The sequence below is a fragment of the Hylaeus volcanicus genome, chromosome 2, assembly GCF_026283585.1.
Source record: "Hylaeus volcanicus isolate JK05 chromosome 2, UHH_iyHylVolc1.0_haploid, whole genome shotgun sequence".
Lineage (NCBI taxonomy): Eukaryota > Metazoa > Arthropoda > Insecta > Hymenoptera > Colletidae > Hylaeus > Hylaeus volcanicus.
The window spans coordinates 30667412-30684625 of NC_071977.1; the positions used below are offsets into that span (position 1 = coordinate 30667412).

The 17214-nt window shown below is 37.1% G+C and overlaps 6 protein-coding genes across 6 annotated transcripts; 3 read left to right on the forward strand and 3 right to left on the reverse strand.

Annotated features, from left to right (window-relative positions):
- Positions 1-374: 374 nt before the first annotated feature.
- On the forward strand, positions 375-3881 carry LOC128885064 (fork head domain-containing protein L1-like). The gene is made up of 2 exons (XM_054138814.1): positions 375-2540; positions 3679-3881. The coding sequence occupies exons 1-2, from the start codon at positions 1959-1961 to the stop codon at positions 3874-3876; spliced, it is 780 nt and encodes a 259-aa protein (XP_053994789.1). The 5' UTR covers positions 375-1958; the 3' UTR covers positions 3877-3881.
- A 306-nt stretch (positions 3882-4187) lies between these two features.
- LOC128885063 (GDP-mannose 4,6 dehydratase) lies at positions 4188-6494 on the reverse strand. Its single transcript, XM_054138812.1, has 7 exons — positions 6158-6494; positions 5749-5991; positions 5475-5667; positions 5162-5394; positions 4868-5083; positions 4721-4789; positions 4188-4642 (listed from the first exon to the last, which is right to left on the reverse strand). Exons 1-7 carry the CDS (start codon positions 6209-6211, stop codon positions 4580-4582), a joined length of 1071 nt encoding a protein of 356 aa, XP_053994787.1. The 5' UTR covers positions 6212-6494; the 3' UTR covers positions 4188-4579.
- Positions 6495-6622: 128 nt separating this feature from the next.
- LOC128885065 (proteasome subunit beta type-1) lies at positions 6623-8377 on the forward strand. Its single transcript, XM_054138815.1, has 4 exons — positions 6623-6840; positions 7020-7209; positions 7305-7541; positions 7614-8377. The coding sequence occupies exons 1-4, from the start codon at positions 6743-6745 to the stop codon at positions 7797-7799; spliced, it is 711 nt and encodes a 236-aa protein (XP_053994790.1). The 5' UTR covers positions 6623-6742; the 3' UTR covers positions 7800-8377.
- Positions 8345-9743, reverse strand: LOC128885066 (endothelial differentiation-related factor 1 homolog). The gene is made up of 4 exons (XM_054138816.1): positions 9300-9743; positions 9163-9214; positions 8738-8898; positions 8345-8657 (listed from the first exon to the last, which is right to left on the reverse strand). Exons 1-4 carry the CDS (start codon positions 9372-9374, stop codon positions 8502-8504), a joined length of 444 nt encoding a protein of 147 aa, XP_053994791.1. The 5' UTR covers positions 9375-9743; the 3' UTR covers positions 8345-8501.
- Positions 9744-10666: 923 nt separating this feature from the next.
- On the forward strand, positions 10667-14058 carry LOC128885062 (phosphatidylserine lipase ABHD16A). Its single transcript, XM_054138811.1, has 11 exons — positions 10667-11202; positions 11286-11339; positions 11500-11810; positions 11887-12071; positions 12146-12260; positions 12342-12477; positions 12714-12878; positions 12953-13080; positions 13158-13354; positions 13426-13577; positions 13654-14058. Exons 1-11 carry the CDS (start codon positions 11113-11115, stop codon positions 13759-13761), a joined length of 1641 nt encoding a protein of 546 aa, XP_053994786.1. The 5' UTR covers positions 10667-11112; the 3' UTR covers positions 13762-14058.
- Positions 14059-14150: 92 nt separating this feature from the next.
- Positions 14151-16729, reverse strand: LOC128885061 (ran GTPase-activating protein 1). The gene is made up of 5 exons (XM_054138810.1): positions 16434-16729; positions 15886-16305; positions 15011-15810; positions 14715-14942; positions 14151-14633 (listed from the first exon to the last, which is right to left on the reverse strand). Exons 1-5 carry the CDS (start codon positions 16552-16554, stop codon positions 14412-14414), a joined length of 1791 nt encoding a protein of 596 aa, XP_053994785.1. The 5' UTR covers positions 16555-16729; the 3' UTR covers positions 14151-14411.
- Between the last annotated feature and the right edge of the window lie 485 nt (positions 16730-17214).

A 17214-nucleotide genomic window follows, 5' to 3' on the forward strand; every position in this document is an offset into this window, starting at 1 on the left:
TGTTTTTCTTTAAGACAACGACAACATAATCAGACCACTACGAGATCACGGGGAAAACGGGATTCTAATTTTTCAATTTTTATCTCCGAAACTAAACGTCGTATAAATAAACCGTAAAGAGAAAAAAGTTCCGTCTCGACGTTCCCTATAAGCTGATATTTTTGTTAACATCACGCTTCTTAGAATTTCTATCAAAAATCGTCAAAACAAAGGGTCGACTACTCGTTCAAAGACGACCTCGATTCCTCGACGAACTAGCAACGCTTAGAGGCTGTTAAACGTTTAAAACATTCGAAGATGTAAATAACTACAGGAAGCTCTCCTTGTCCCCCGATAGTTTTTCGTGCTTTATTTACGAGCTTGGCGAACCGCAGAAGCCTTTACCTCTTCGCCGACGAAACGCCTCGTGAACGCAGGCGGTCCTGTTTGCGGATCGTTTCGTTTTACTGCCTCGTATCCACCCGAATCTAAACAATCGCTCCTTATTGACAAAATCGCCCGGGCGTCTGCGGGGCCCCCGGGTTAAACGGGTTGTTGCTTCTGCGACGTTTTACGAGTGTGGGAAAATTCACAGCGATCGCAGACCCGCCGCAACGGACTCCTGGGTCGGTTCGATCGGCCGCAAAATAAACCGACCGGCCTCGTTAAATTGAATGTTTCTCGGAAACAACGAGGAGCACGGGTCGAACTCGACGCAGCGAAAACGAACGTGGCACGGAACGATTCTAGAAATCGCGAAATGTCGCCGTAGGCTGCTGGACCAATTGAGAAACAATTGTGGAAGTCGGAAGTAGATCGGACTGATTCCAGGTCGATAACAATCTGAGGACTCTACTAAAAAAATATACATGTCGAATCGAGCCTCCTACTTTTCGAAGTCGGTTAAAAAAAGAAATGAAAAAAGGTGTATTATCCGCGTCTATGATATCCAAGAATAAGGAGTGAAATGAGAACACGAAACGTAGGGTGAGAGATTGGTCGTGTTGGTAAAGCGTTCGACTGTGGATCCGAGGATCGTGGGTTCGAATCCTCCCCGTGCCTTGATGAAAGTTTTTCGTTTAGACTCCATTTTTTCAAGAAAGAAAGTAACTTACAAAGTTAATCGCGATTTCACAGAAGTACAGGAGGGAGAAGGGGGGTGGGTTGACCCGCTATTTGTCTAAAGTCAAAGTCGCTAGGGGGAGCGGCACGAAGAGGAAGACAAGAGCGGTGTTCCGAGAAACCGATACGGTTTGAGTATAAATTACCGCAGCTTTGTTTACATATCGACTCGTTTACTGCCGGCGTGGGTGTTGGGACAGCATATGTGTAAACAGCAATAAAACACGCCGCCAGTCCCTGGGATAGGTAACCGCCTCCCTAGCGAGGAAACGAGCAAACGAGAGTTCCTCGGAATGCCTCGATGGGCGGAGCTGGATCCACCCTCCTGATCAACCGCGTGTCAAATTAAACACCCTTCGTTAGAGAATTGGTCCAACCGAACGCAAATCGCACCCAGTCATCCACGCGACGGATTCTGGACCGGTTCGAGGGTGTTTGTTCCCCCTGGTCCCACCATAATTCCTTGAGATCAGTCCTTGGAGTCTTCGCTCCGAGTCTTCCGCTTCATCTCGAGATACTTCCAGTGTGGTGTACAATCCAGTAAAAGAGCACAGTTCTTTCGAGTAATCGCCAGAGGAACTCGAGGGCTGCTGAGGAGTCTCAGGGGTCCTTGAAAGCAGGAGATCTTTCGATGCAGTATCCTACGGGACTCGGAATACAAAGTGCGTAGCCCAGTTTGGTGGCCAACTCGTCGAGATTCAAACTCGTCAAGATTCATACTCGTCAAGATTCAAAATACTCGTCGCGACAGTAATCTCCAGAAGCCTTCGAAGCCTTGAAAGCCTACAACGTCCACCACGGCGCGATCACGCAGCGTAACAACCAAAACAACGACCAGATGCCCAGACCAGGTCCCGATGGAGCCAAACGGTAGCTACCCGGACGCATCCAAGGTATACGGATGCGATTTACGAGGGGGTTTCGAGCTATGGAACCCAGAGGAGATCTTCCCTACTATGTGCCCGCTCCCCAGCTACTACAGCCTGGTGCCAGACGTGCTCGGTTCGAGGAGCTTGCCGCTCTCCTGGAGCGTTCCTCAGATCCGATACAAGCCCCAGCCTCGCTACGAGAAGCCTCCGTACTCCTACATAGCTCTGATAGCGATGGCGATCAATTCATCGCCGAAGCAGAGGCTCACACTCTCGGGCATCTACAAGTTCATCATGGAAAGGTTTCCGTATTACAGGGAGAACCGTCAGGGTTGGCAGAACAGCATCAGGCACAATCTGAGCTTGAACGACTGCTTCGTGAAGATTCCCAGGGACAAAGTCGTCGGGGAGGACAGCGAGGAGGATCAGGCTGGGAAAGGGAGCTATTGGACCCTGGATCCCTCTGCCAGCGAGATGTTCGAGCATGGAAATTACAGGAGGAGGAGGATGAAGAAGCAGAAGCCATTCGTCCAGGGCAACCGACGGGAACATGACCGCGGAGTTGTCTCGGTGAGGGAGGTCTAGGAGCGGATGAGACTTCGATACTGAGAGATATTGCCTTTTAAGGCTGATTCTTTATTGTAGTTTCTATATATGTGATAGAGAGGGTGGCTTGATTATTATTGATATTTAAAGGATGACACTGACGTCACTGAGAGTCACCACCTTTCAAAGAAATTCTTTATTGTAGTTTCTAGATGTGTAATAGAGAGAGCTATCTTGATGAGGGAGATCTAGATGGGGGTATTTAAAGGATGATACTGAGAGATATTGCCTTTTAAGGCTGATTCTTTATTGTAGTTTCTATATATGTGATAGAGAGGGTGGCTTGATTATTATTGATATTTAAAGGATGATACTGACGTCACTGAGAGTCACCACCTTTCAAAGAAATTCTTTATTGTAGTTTCTAGATGTGTAATAGAGAGAGCTATCTTGATGAGGGAGATCTAGATGGGGGTATTTAAAGGACGATACTGACATAACTGAGAGTCACCACATTTCAAAGGTAATATTACTGTATGCTAGATTTCTACCGACAGTGATGCACCCTTCTTGTTGTATTCAACGGTTGAGAAAGTACAATAAAGAATCCCTTTGAAATGTTGGTGACCCTCGGTGATGTCAGTATCATCTTTTAAATACCCCCATCTAGATCTCCTTTGTCAAGACAGCCTTCTCTATTACACATCTAGAAACTACAATAAAGAATCAGCCTTAAAAGGCAATATCTTTTAGTATGGAGGATAATCAAGACATCCTCTTGACACTTCCTTCCCATAATATTAATTTAAAATTTGTAAAAATGAGAATGTGTTAAGTAAAATAATGAATATATATATACATCATTATTTTACTTAACACATTTTCATTTTTACAAGTTTTAAAATATGTATAAATGATATTATGGAAAAGAAGTGTCAACAGGATGTCTTGGTTATCCTCCAGTGCGTGGTTAGCAACACATATTCCACTGTGGTTTTTAGTAGAAACTAATAGGCACTTGAAAATTAATTCTAAATTTCTGGTTAACGATAGTAACCAGAAAGGGACGATATCGTAAAGTAATTTGATCGCACAAGAAGCTACTTTTCCACGACGAAGTTAATCAGCAATTATCGTTGCTAACGAAGAATCGTGATTCTAGGTCTCGCCGGAAGTCTTCTCAAACTCGACGAAGCGCGAAGAGAAAAACGAGGAATGTAAAATAATCGAGATGAGAGATGTCGAAGAAGCACGGAAGACGAAAGTGAAATACGCAGAATCTCAAGGACACTGCGTAAAATCGATGATGTTCACGATCGAGAATATCTTACGGAAGTCTACGGACGAGCCAGCTACATAGCTATTTCTATTTGATGATAATTAAAGTAAAAATCTATAATTTGTGTTCGCTTTGTTTGTACAAAAATGTTTTTATTTCTGTTTATACAATGGACATCGTGTATAAAGATCGAGATACTACTTAACGATTATCCTAAAGTATAATACAGTATGTACAAAAGTAAAAATTAATGAACGAGTAGACGGAAGACATTTTGTATATAAGCACTATTCTAGTAAAATTGTGTCACTCGTCAAAAATCTAAAAAAAGTCGAAGTTGGATCAATTTCTCTTAAACGAAAGCAATTTAATCACTCCCTTTTTCGATTAAAAATCTTGAAAATATTAATTTTTATATAATCCATTAATGTATACATATATATGTGTAAATCAGCACCTATAAAAGGAATAGATTAAATGTAATATTTACTATCAACATGTGTTACATATATTATTGTTAAGTTTTATGTATACACATATCTCGGATCAGATGCTGAACGAGGCTATTTTATCTTAGCACCTAATAGTATTAAATCTCTTACTTCAAAGCTTGTTCACATCTAACCTAAGAATATGTAGTTTTACAAAATAATATTAAAATTCTTTTAATACAATAAGTGTATCTTAATTAAGTATCATTGTCTCATAGAGACATAGAATGTGTTCAGCAAATACATCAAGGTTCTTCATAAATGACATAGCTCTTCATGAATAATTAACAACTTTAGGCGACTGGATTTTTTCTCATTAATTCTAAATCGGAGTCCACCATGTCTTTTACCAGATCCTAGAATAATAACGCTAGTTACAAACTTGACCAACAAATAATCATATAAACGCGTAAAATACGATAACGATAGGTTACCTTGAATGCAATCGTCGGTTTCCAACCTATTTTTTCCTTTGCTTTAGTAGCATCACCCAAAAGTACATCCTACATAAGTAAAAGAAGTCAATACAAAATACTTATTATGTAGCAATGCAGCTGCTGTTATACAAAATTAATACGTACAACTTCCGTTGGACGGAAGTACTTAGGATTCACTCTGACTAATACTTGTCCGGTTTGTGCATCTTGTCCTATCTCATTCACACCCTCACCTTTCCATTTAATTGTACGACCTACATACTCAAAAGCCGCGTCTACGAATTCTCTAACACTATGCGTTTCGCCTGTCGCTATCACAAAGTCATCCGGAGTTGGTTGTTGCAACATTAACCACATTGCCTATAAAACCCAAAGATTAGTAAATTTTTTAGTCAAAGCTTTCGATACGAGTATCATGCTTCCATATATGCTTCTTACTTCAACATAATCTTTTGCATGTCCCCAATCCCGTTTAGCATCTAAATTTCCTAGTTCAAAAACGTCTTGTAAACCTAATTGTATTTTTGCTATCGATCTAGTCACTTTCCTTGTGACAAAATTCTCTCCTCTGCGCGGACTTTCGTGATTAAATAGTATACCGTTACACGCGAACATGTTATACGCTTCTCTATAGTTTACCACTATCCAAAAGCTGTACAATTTTGCGCAAGCTGAAATTTTAAAGGAGTCAGTTGTATTCAACCGGAATATACAAAGTTAAATATAAAATAATACTTGATTAATTAATCACCGTATGGTGAACGAGGATAGAACGGAGTCTTTTCATTTTGAGGTACTTCTACCACTCTGCCATAAAGTTCAGATGTCGATGCATGATAAAATTTTACAGATTTTTCTAGACCACAAGTACGTATTGCATCTAGTAATCTAACTGTCCCTACTGCATCTACTTCAGCAGTGTATTCGCTTACTTCGAAACTTACCTGGAAAAAAAGTAACATAGTGATAGTATATCTTAAAAGAATGTAAACATAGGAGGAACACAAGCAAGGAATGATACATACCATAACGTGACTTTGAGCAGCAAGATTATAAATTTCTGTCGGTTGCACAGTGCTAATTACTTTAACTAAACTACTGGAATCTGTCATATCGCCATAGTGCAGTTTCATTTTGCCCTGACGATGACATTTTGGATCCGCATAAAGATGTTGAATGCGAGCAGTATTAAAGGAACTAGCTCTCCTAATTATACCATGAACATCATACCCCTTCTCCAACAGGAATTCTGCTAAATAGGAACCATCCTAAAAGAATTGTTGTATTAATAATAGGTAGCGAAAATTGTGAATGCAATAGAAGAAACAAATTTGATAGTCTATTTTTATACTTCTGAAAATATCTCGATTAACTTTATTAATCTTTAACTCGATACTTGATATGTATGAAGTATGAATGAGCTGTCAAACTTACTTGTCCGGTAATGCCCGTAATTAGTGCGACGCGTCTCCCATCACCGGTTGCCATCTCGACAAATTGGAAAAGAAAATTATTTTCTCTTCACCTTTTCGAATTCTACCGAATATTGCCAACTCGTCAGTGCGTTATCGTATCTGATAAGGTAATATGTTTTTTCCAGTTCGCTTGATAATCACACATTCGGCCGTCGGCTCATAAATTAACATACACGCCTTTCGAACGATATACAATCACGATAGAAATCCGAACTTGTTTACTTTTTTACGTTATTCGAAATTTCGCATCTAGGTAGGATTTTGCTCATCTTCGCTTGTAAATTATTATTTTATCACTAGTTGACAGCAACATTTCGAGTCGCTCGCCTGATTTGTTATCATTGTACACATTCAAATGCGAACCTATAATCATTAACCTATTCTGATGGAGACGAGTAGAGACCGGCCAATCAACGACGTCCATAGTAGAATGCGTTCGTGTGTAGGAAATGTTATTTTGCATCACCATCCTCGACGCAAAGTGTAGTGTCATTCATTGAAAGTGATTAAAATTTCTTTAGTTTTCGAGAATACTTGGAGAGAAATGGCTCTTTTGAGTGAAAATCCACGCAGATCGTTGCCAGACTATGAAACAGAAGCTGCGAAAATGAAAAGTTTCAGCCCGTACGCTGATAACGGAGGGTAAATTTCAAACATAACCTCAATATTTCTAACGATACGTATCGGTACATAGAAAAGCGTAGTTTTTTCTGATTTCCAATGGCACAATTTCTCACTTTTAATTGGACAAATGTTGTTTCTTTAATATTTGGAATATCCTAACCTTAATAAATCTGATTTTTTTTTTATTGTGATTGTAGAAGCGTTATAGCCCTCGCTGGAGACGACTTCTGTGTGATAGCAGCAGACACGCGTCTCAGCACGGGATACTCCATTTATACCCGTGAACAACAGAAATTATTCACCTTATCAAACACAACTATCTTAGGGTGTTCCGGATGTTGGTGTGATACACTCACTTTAACTCGACTCCTATCAGCTCGAATGCAGGTAAAGGACTTTTAAAGTTTACTCTATTGTGTCGTGGGATGTCTTTCTATTGTATGGTAATCATAGTTATTTATTAATATTTTTTCATTCGTCAGATGTATCAACATGAACACCAGAAAGAAATGACAACACCAGCAGTAGCACAAATGTTGTCAACAATGTTATACTATAAACGTTTCTTTCCCTATTATGTTAGTAATATTGTCGGTGGAATAAATGATGAAGGTAAAGGATGTGTATACAGTTATGATCCAATTGGCCATTGCGAACTGACAAAATATAGAGCAGGTGGCTCTGCTGGTGCACTTTTGCAACCTCTTCTTGATAACCAGGTACTGCGAAAGTATAGACACAAAATATATTTATCTAACTGCAACAGGTTGTTTATTGTGTACATCTTTCAGATTGGTTACAAAAATCAAGAAGGCGTCGAACACGCTCCTTTGACCCAAGAAAAAGCTATTGCTGTAATAAAAGATGTTTTCATTTCAGCAGCAGAAAGAGATATTTATACAGGTGACTCTATAAGCATTAAAGTTGTAACGAAAGATGGTATACAAGATTTAAGTTTTGCATTGAGGAGAGATTAAATTTTCATATTGGATTAAAATGATGTATCACCAGATTTCTGTACGAATAAAGTTAACTCTAAATCGTATAATTAATATTTATTTAGTAATTCCTTATTTTTATATACAACTACTGTGATGTATGTTGAAATATCGTTACACTATAAATTAATACTTTAATCGCTATGCAAATATTTCGACGTATGATGTTCATGTGTGGATGCGTGTATAAAAATTCTATTTGTTTAACAATGAAAACATTAAACTACTACTGTCGAATCGCTGATTCATGTACATACACATATCGACAATCTTATACCTCTACTTGCATTAATACTATATCGTTTAACCTACGTTAATCAAACTTCGAAAAACCGAGAAATAAATATGTAATAGAATCCAGTACATTTAAATTTGTAACGAAATCATACACAAAGATACTTGATTTTTGTTTGCAGTTTTCACATTGATAGTTTTTTTTCTTTTTATGTTAGATACAAACATACTCCTTGCATTTCATACTTGAAGGCATATTATAATAATCTATTTTACAATACACAATAATATATTTAATAAAATAATATTTTATTTAAAGTATATAATAAAATAACCAAAGATGAACAGGGCAGGAGTAGTATTGCTGTCAATTCTACCATTTTTCTTGCAGTTCTGATTAGGGAACAATATGTAAGGGTAAAAAGTTGAGATTGTTTCCCCCGAGATTCACTTTTTCGTCCCGGGGGCTGTTAACTGTTTACCACGGTCCTTTCCACGCAATTTTATTCCCAACACTCGCTCGATTTTCCCAATCACCATTTGATTTGGAATTCCGCGGCCCGCCTCGTAGTCATTGATCACCTGTGCCTTCTCGTTTACTTTCTACAAAACAAAGAACAAAAATCATGTACAAAACGTAAACGGTTGAACATTTATGTTACACGATTGAATCAATGTTGTACCGTTGCAAGATCTTTCTGAGACAATCCTTTATTTTGTCGTCCTTGTTGAATTAATTTACCAAGGTCGAGTGGGACTTTGTCATGTTTCAGCTCTTCGGTCTCTCTGTCTAGCTTGGCGGTATTTTTAGTTGTTACGTGTTGCCTATTCGCTCCACCGCCCCCTAATATAGAATAACACTTTTGTTTTACAATTATCACGGAACGTTCGACAGTTTTCTTAACTTTATGTTACTACGTATCGCATCATATTATTTACAATCTCGATATCACGCAAGGTCGCATCGATCGTCATTACTCTGTAACGTTTAGTACACAAACGAGACCTCTGCGGAACAGATATCATTTTTGTAGGTTGTGTATTTCTAAAAATTTGTAAAAAAAAAAAAAAACAAGAATACCGTGTCGTACGACGAAATTCAACTTACATTTCGCTTGTGTTTCGACAGCAAAACCTTGACGACGTGCAGCATTCACCGCCTGTAAATAAACACAATTACACAACCCATGCATGCAACGATTACTTCGTGTAAAATGCCTCGAAATGTCTGCAGAGCAACGTTACCTGTTCCGATTTAAGCACGGAAGCCTTCGGGGGACGTTTACGCAAAGTGATAGGAGCGGTATCCCAATCTGACATTCTGAAAAGCGTACGATGTATCGACACGATTCCTCAATCGTATTATCGATGTTGCACGCAATATGTAACTACTGTGCGTTATTGTAGCGCACTTGCTTCCAATCTTCCAGCAAGTTCTTTACGTTCCAAAAAGCACGATCTAATGCACGGGTCCTACGATCGACCCGTTACGAAATTGTCCAATTTCACACGGGCTCTGCGATTGTGTCATTCCAACGTACTCTTTGATTTTGTATGGTCAACCACGGACACGTTTTCTTCGATTACGCTACGAATTAGTTTTTTCCGCGACGGTTATTTTTATTACGCGAAAACAACGCGCTATACGCGGTTACGATAGAGTTTCTGTACTTACTAAGCGAGTGTGAATCGAATGACCGGGACGTTCAAATTTCTGTAAACGCGATTGAAGCTAGCCTCCGTTTCGCGTGATATCGATTTCAATCCGTTAGAGAAAACAGCAAAGCAAAGTCTGACGGAAATGTAACCTATCCTCGGAGTTGAAAAGATGTTTGGACATGTACAGAATTTCACGTTGAGGCGTGTTCGAGTTACGGGGTTTGACCGCGGGACGATTTTCGATGGAGATTCTAAGAGGCGCGTTGATAGTAGAATTTTTCAAAAAATATCACCTTATAGAGAACGATAAAACCAAACTTTTTTTATATTTACGGTTTATTCGTACGACGCTTAGTTTCAAAGGTAAAAATTCCTGAAATTTGATTACGTTGGGTGAACGTTAGGTTTCGAAGGTTGAGAGAAGGATTGTGTTATTATTATATTATTATACAAAGAGCGATATTAATTATTGTAATATTACTCTTCGTGCGAAAAATGTTGCTTATTATTACTGACGCATGAATTAATCATTAGTAATAGCTAGCCTTCTTTTTGTAACTTTTAAACTATCACAATTTCTCTTGCGAGTTCCCGCTATTTTTTATCAAACGAATAGGCATCTAACGGTGAATATACCGAACTACTTTTGGAGTTTTCCTCTATCGGGAAAACACCGAAGTTTGTTGTCGATTGGTTCCTATTCGTACAGCTAGATGGCGCGATTAATATCTTTTTACCGACACCCGTTGATACATTACCACCATGTCGGTAAAAACTTTCGGTAAACAGTAAATGCTTTTACGGACGTTTTTTGTAAAACTTGTTATTCTCAATATTTCTTTCGCACATTGTTTAGAGATACATTGTTCAGAGCAAACAGACAAACAAATGCCTATCAGAGACTTTATTTTACACTACATATGTAGATATGAGCGGTGATGCGTTTTCAAAGCGCTCGTGTCGCAACACTTATGTTCCATATTTGTCCATAATATTCTGCATTTGCATAAAGTTTACACGTCGCTCTGACGAAACGGTTTAAAGGCCGAACGAAGTTCAAAACGTTTGAAATATCTAGCCACTCGAAACTACGTTTGTTTTTAAAGTTTCAAGATACTCGAGAATTCTTCGCTATTCTGTTATAACTTCCATAATATTTTCTCACGCATTTGCGTAAGATTGAGAAAGAAACTAAAGAAATCGTTATGGAGTAATTTAACTATTTTTACACGCTTTTTTTTCTATTCTACATTTAATATTTAACGGATGCATCGTCACTCGTGATAACTTGTTTTCTTGTGTCATGTGCATGAAGTTGCGAAAACCGCTCTTGCATCGTATTTTACATTGGTAACTTGAGGGTGTAGATTTGTTTGGAAGTATTTGAAACAAATGCGAAATGTCGTTGATTAGTACACTATGGAAATGTACGTTTAGTCCTCGTCTTTTTAAAGTTTACGAAATAACATGGAACGGTCGATTGGTAAAAGTACGTATGAACAATTACACGAAAACTCGTCGAGAGCGACGCGTTTTAGGTTATGTCTGTATATATGTCTATATTTATTTCAGAAATCGTACGAGCCTAGAACTTTAGAACGATGGGGTGATCAAATCGTAATTTGCGTGAGTATTTCGAAATAGTTGAAAAATTTCAACAATTAATTGTTAAAAGCATAAATTGTGTCGTTAGAAATTGACAATGTTAAATTGGTATCTAATAACAATGAAAGGAATGGAAATAACAATGACAAACGTTTATACTAGTAAACTTATTTATTTTCAGTTTGCAGCAATTTGGTCGATAAGCTTATATACAATACCGTTAGTTGCTACCTTTTTCTATCAACAGAGGGGTAGTTTGACGGATAACATTTATCTCTTGAGTAAATTAGCTGCTGGTGCTGGTGTAATTTTAATTGCATCGCTGGCTGCACGCGGTTGCTCTAGAGCTAATAATCCGATCTATTTAAAATTCCTGAAGACACTGAACGAAGCAAACGCACATTATAGCGCGGAGACAAAGGAAGAACTTCACAAATATGAGTTCGAATTCTGGGCATGGCCTGTAGATTTTAAAATTAACGATGTAGAAAAGTATGTCGATAATATTATCAAATCTCTTTTATAATTCAGCTTTCATTCCTTTTCTAAATTTATTTTCTATTTACAGAGATCGACCTCGTGATAAATTAACATTAGAAAAGATTGCAACTTCTAACGGTCGTGTCAAAAGGCAAACTAGTAAAGAATTTATATTCACATTACCTTGTAAATTAATATCATACGTTGTAGCTCACACATTTGCTATTAAAATGATATATCCTGGGAGTATATCAATTATCAACTGGGCATTTCGTAAGTTACATAATTCATCCTAACTTACATTTTATTATATTATTACTTTTTTATGTAAAGCATTATTATTACAGGCTCTTCGCATTTGAAAGGAAGAATAGAATTAATAGAGGAAGGTGGGGAAAGATACAAATTGTTAACTGCAGATAACAATGAAATTGATACTATGTTGGTTGATCGACGTAACAAGTAATGTAAACATTAAATAACATTTTTCCGCGGCATCGATTTCAAACAAATTATTCTTATGTTATCTTCTTGTTTTCGTAGAACAACAAATGGGAATACGCTAGTTATTACATGCGAAGGAAACTTAGGCTTTTACGAAACTGGAATTATATCGACTCCTTTGTATAAGGAATATTCCGTATTAGGTTGGAATCATCCAGGTTTCGGTAGCAGCACTGTAAGTATTACATTTGTAAATTAAATATTTACAGAATATTTATGGTAACATTCCGATGAGAAGAATTGCTGTTACTCTTATACAGTCGATATTGCAAAAATGAAATTTTGGCAATGTTGCAGTTAATATCAGTCATGTATCTATGTTAAATATATTTGGAGTAATGGCAAGGCTTCTTCTTCGGTCAAACTATGATTATAAAATGATAACAGTAAGACATGAACATGACTACAAAGGGTCTACCGTATCCGCTCCAAGAAGAGAATGCTATCGATTGTGTAATGCGTTTTGCAATCGATCGCTTAAAGTTCTCTGAGGAGCAAATAATCCTTTATGGTTGGAGCATCGGTGGATATACCGCTACTTGGGCTGCTATGAACTATCCTTCTATTCAAAGTCTAGTAAGATTTTCTTTGTTTAATCAGAAATATTGTACATATTTTTCGATTCAATTTTAATTAAAATAATTCTCCAGGTATTAGATGCTACGTTCGACGACATACTTCCATTAGCTACCACGGTGATGTCCTCGTCGTTAGAAGGTTTGGTGCGGAATATTATCAGAGATTATTTCAATTTAAATATCGCAGAACAGTTAAATAGGTACAATATAATATTTCATTCGAATCTTACACATGACAATGACAAGTTTGATCATTCGTATTTATCTGTTTTTGCAGGTATAATGGCCCTATATTACTTATACGAAGAACAGAGGACGAAGTAGTGTGTGTACCTAGTAACACTTTAGCTGGAAATCGCGGTAACATGTTGCTCAACAAACTTTTGTTGAGACGTTATCCACATCTTTTCTTGGAATCTCCAGAATGCGGCGCATTTTTAACAAGACTTTTGTCTGCTGATGTTTCTACTAAAAGTAAGAGAATAAAAACAAGTCTGTAATTTAAATTAGCTTTCCAATATTAACATCCAACAATATATTTTCAGAATCGATAATCGAAACAGTAAATGTCGACGAACAGCGATGCTTAGAATTAATTGCAAAGGACATAGAAAAAAATGGTGGTACTATATATTATCCTTCAACTCTCGGACAAAACTGTGATTCTAAAATGAAACAACAGCTTATTCTGTTTCTCGTACGTCCATACATGTATTGGAGAGAAATTTTATTTATACCAATATTTGTTCATTCACACATTTTTGTAATTTTAGGTGACAATGTATATGAAAGATCAACCATCTACGCACTGTGCACCACTAGCAACGGATTTATTTAATCCAGGTTGGAATCCGGCGTCCACGGTGTCCATTAAACAATGAAAGAAAACTCCGTGATATTACATTTAATTAATTTACTAGGAGCTTTGTTCAAAGTTCTTATTTACGCAGTAGAAGGAACTTTCGAGAGTCATAATAATTTTCATTGCATTTAATGTTGTATGGGTAAGCGTTATTTATTCTACACAAGTTTGTTTGTTTTTTTTCATGTGTCGAATTGATAAAGTACGAAATTTAAATGTGATTTTTATATTCATTATTAATGCTCTAGTCTAGTGGAATCTTGGTACATGTGGTTGGGAAATTTACATTTTCGATAATAAAGAGGATGACGTTGTACGTTGTGTTACATTCGTTCACGTATGAGAATTAAAAAATTTAGAAAATGCGATGCAATGGACAAGGTATTCGCCGATATGCGAATAAAACAATTTTATTTTTCGAACATTTGTAATTAATTTAAATCTTTTAGCTTTAAAAAAGTTTTATGGAAATTGTTATGAAGTACAAAATTAGCACTAAACGTTTAACAATTAATAGTCTGTATACATAGCATGCTGCATAATCTCTTCTATTCTTTCTAAGGTTGTATAAAATTACAAACAATTTCACGTAAAATGTCTAAAAATAAATAGATGTATCTTATGCGACGTTCTGTAAATCAATTATACACACACGCATTTTAATATTTATTATGCACTTTGTATCCGATTTAAAACAGCCTTAAGAGAATTTTTCGAATCCTGACACGAATCTATAACTTTTGTTCTGTTATTTTTTGCTGGTTTTTCTAAGAAGATTTTTAACGTGTTCCGTGTTTCTGTTAAGAAATAATCTTCTTGAACAACTTTTTCTAACGCTTTAAAACAGCCTACCAAATTCCAAGTAATGTTTCTATTGCGTTTATCTTCACTCTGAAACAAACCGGTATATTAGTATTTTCCGATTATTGTACATTTGAACATAATGTACACTAGTTAATTAAAAATACTTACTTTTATTAAACCTAAATTGACTAAAAGAGCATTATTCCAAACTGAAGTCTGATCATTTTCCGTTACAAAAGTACATAAATTCAAATATAAACCATCTGTAAGGTTTTGAGCTCTTATTCTTACATCTATGTAACCACTGTCACATTTTTCTGACACTTTCATAATTATTTTTGTCAATTCTTCTACGAATTTCACTTCCGAAGATGTGCCAGCATCTTCTGATAAATTCTAAAACACAAAAGAGTTACAAATGCAATAGAACGATACTACAAAATTTGAGTATTATATTTACTTACTTTGGCATGATCTACAAAATCTTGTACAACATCGCCTTGTAGTAATAATAACTTTTCGTCTGTGGGTGATTTTAAGAACTGTTCAACTGTTACTTTTGACAGCATAATACTGCCGGGGTTTTCATTGTCATTATCTTCGATTTCATCTTCATTTTCGTTAATTTCACCTTCAGTATCCTCCACCTTGTCTTCTACCTCATCTTCTGCGTCTTCTTCATCTTCCTCATCCTCCTCATCTCCGAAGTCATCGCTTAACGTACCCAACGAATCAATCCTGTCGGAATCTGTGAGTATTTTCTGCAAAATGGCACGACCTTCGCTCCCGAAAAAGTTTCCATCTAATAGTAACTGTTCTAGGTGCATTTTATCAGCCATCGCGGTAGCTATGCAATTGGCGGCTTTCGTGTGGATTTCATTGTAACTCAAATTAAGTTCCACTAGCGAAGGATGATTACCTTCTATCCCTAACGCTTCTGCCAAAATCATGCCACCTCCCGTTTTAAGAAGACAATCCCCAAGATTCAGTTGTTCTAAATCTCGGAAATTTGGTAACGCATTGGCGAGAGCTTGAGCTCCTTTAGGCCCGATTGTATTATCATTAAGATTTAAAATTTTCAATCCAGGGTTGGCAGACAACCCATTAGCAAGTGCTGTTATGCCTTGATAATATATACCATTTTGGGGCATAACAACTTCTTCTAAACTAGTTAATTTCTGGAAAACAGATGCCAATGCTATCGCACCCTCGTTTTCCAGTCTATTTCTTCCCGCAACAAACACCCTTAAAGCTAAAGGTGTACCTGCAAAAAAAAGAATTCGTACGAGTTTATAAGGTAATTTCAAAAAGTAACAGAATTACAAACAAACAATGTTACCTGCTTTGAAACTATAATCGTAACAATTTGATAATGCTTTTGCCAATATCTGACCACCGGATATTCCAAGTCCATTGTTATTCAATCTTAATACACGAAGAGTGTAACAAGAACTGGAGGTTAAGAAATTGGCCAATCCTTCCACGCCAATTGGGCCAAAAGCGTTGTCGCTCAAGTCGAGTTCGACAAGCCGAGTGCCAGCAGAGCATAAAGCGTTTCCAAGATACTCTATTGATTTTGGTATTTCAGTTTTTAAACGACCGGTGAACATATCTTTCCACAGGGCACGTTTCAATGCAGAACCATGTTCTTCCAATGCTTCTGCCACAACCTTGGCAGCAAGTGGCCCTAAAGTATTTCCTTCCAAATCCAAGTACTCCAAATTGGTACATTCTCTTATCGCTTTAACTACTTCCAACGCTGTTTAAACGAGAAAGATTACTTCAATGTTCGGTTTTATATTTCGATACAACATTCGAATAACCGTCGAATTTTTCATAATCGGATATACATCGGAGTAAAAACTAATTTTGGTTGAAATAATTTACCGTCTTCTTCGGAATCGAGTTTCAGTGATTTGTTCGCAAAGGATACACCGGTACCAGAAGAAGAATGCTGCGCAACTTCTTTTAACTGATCTCCGAGCCCACTTAAATTAAACGAAGTCATAGCTTACTCTGTTTATAGTTAATCGCAGTATATAACGATAAGTCCTTTCTCAATGTTTCTTTATTGCGTACTATCTTTAATAATTAATGCTATAAATACTGACTTTTTTCGACGTCAGGTAACTATTATCGATATTACGTTCGCACTGTTGATACGATGTGGCCGCGTCACGCACGCGGTTTGAACGCGGGAAAAATCTACCAACTGTTGAAAAAATATATCAATTTTAATATGTTTATTATTTTACACAATGCGAGATCGATACATTAAAAATTCCATTTACGTATAAAGTAGTCACCTGTGCGTTGCGTATCGTAACTATTTGTACGGTTATATATTTATTATTATACTTCGCTTAGTGATGCGATGGATCTGGTAACAATTATTCAAAATCATAGTGGACCAGAGATGGGCAAAATCCTAGGCTTCGAATAAATCTGAAGTTTACCGATATGTTTGTCTCGTTTCCTCCTCTGGAAAATGTTCAAAAGAAGGAAACGAGACAAACATATCGGCAAATTTCAAATTTATTCGAAGCCTAGGGTTTCGCCCATCTCCGGACCAATGAAATCCTGTTTCAAGTCACATGGTTTTGTCACCAGATTCTATAGTCTGGCTGAATGAAATTTTACATTGCTACATTTCTGGCGCGTGTAAACA

Excerpts from the sequence above, each read along its gene's own strand:
- LOC128885066 (XM_054138816.1), bottom strand. The coding sequence starts at position 9,374 with ATGTCAGATTGGGATACCGCTCCTATCACTTTGCGTAAACGTCCCCCG. Across the intron at positions 8,899-9,162 it reads TGTCGAAACACAAGCGAAAT|GGGGCGGTGGAGCGAATAGG; the intron begins GTAAGTTGAATT and ends ATTCTATATTAG. Across the intron at positions 8,658-8,737 it reads CTCAGAAAGATCTTGCAACG|AAAGTAAACGAGAAGGCACA; the intron begins GTACAACATTGA and ends TTTGTTTTGTAG.
- LOC128885065 (XM_054138815.1), top strand. The coding sequence starts at position 6,743 with ATGGCTCTTTTGAGTGAAAATCCACGCAGATCGTTGCCAGACTATGAA. Across the intron at positions 6,841-7,019 it reads CCGTACGCTGATAACGGAGG|AAGCGTTATAGCCCTCGCTG; the intron begins GTAAATTTCAAA and ends TTGTGATTGTAG. Across the intron at positions 7,542-7,613 it reads AACCTCTTCTTGATAACCAG|ATTGGTTACAAAAATCAAGA; the intron begins GTACTGCGAAAG and ends TACATCTTTCAG.
- LOC128885063 (XM_054138812.1), bottom strand. The coding sequence starts at position 6,211 with ATGGCAACCGGTGATGGGAGACGCGTCGCACTAATTACGGGCATTACC. Across the intron at positions 5,992-6,157 it reads TTACGGGCATTACCGGACAA|GATGGTTCCTATTTAGCAGA; the intron begins GTAAGTTTGACA and ends CAATTCTTTTAG. Across the intron at positions 4,790-4,867 it reads ACTTCCGTCCAACGGAAGTT|GATGTACTTTTGGGTGATGC; the intron begins GTACGTATTAAT and ends TTACTTATGTAG.
- LOC128885062 (XM_054138811.1), top strand. The coding sequence starts at position 11,113 with ATGTCGTTGATTAGTACACTATGGAAATGTACGTTTAGTCCTCGTCTT. Across the intron at positions 11,340-11,499 it reads GTGATCAAATCGTAATTTGC|TTTGCAGCAATTTGGTCGAT; the intron begins GTGAGTATTTCG and ends ATTTATTTTCAG. Across the intron at positions 12,072-12,145 it reads AATTATCAACTGGGCATTTC|GCTCTTCGCATTTGAAAGGA; the intron begins GTAAGTTACATA and ends TTATTATTACAG.
- LOC128885061 (XM_054138810.1), bottom strand. The coding sequence starts at position 16,554 with ATGACTTCGTTTAATTTAAGTGGGCTCGGAGATCAGTTAAAAGAAGTT. Across the intron at positions 16,306-16,433 it reads ACTCGATTCCGAAGAAGACG|CGTTGGAAGTAGTTAAAGCG; the intron begins GTAAATTATTTC and ends TCGTTTAAACAG. Across the intron at positions 14,943-15,010 it reads ATTTTGTAGATCATGCCAAA|AATTTATCAGAAGATGCTGG; the intron begins GTAAGTAAATAT and ends TTTGTGTTTTAG.
- LOC128885064 (XM_054138814.1), top strand. The coding sequence starts at position 1,959 with ATGGAGCCAAACGGTAGCTACCCGGACGCATCCAAGGTATACGGATGC. Across the intron at positions 2,541-3,678 it reads ATGACCGCGGAGTTGTCTCG|GTCTCGCCGGAAGTCTTCTC; the intron begins GTGAGGGAGGTC and ends TCGTGATTCTAG.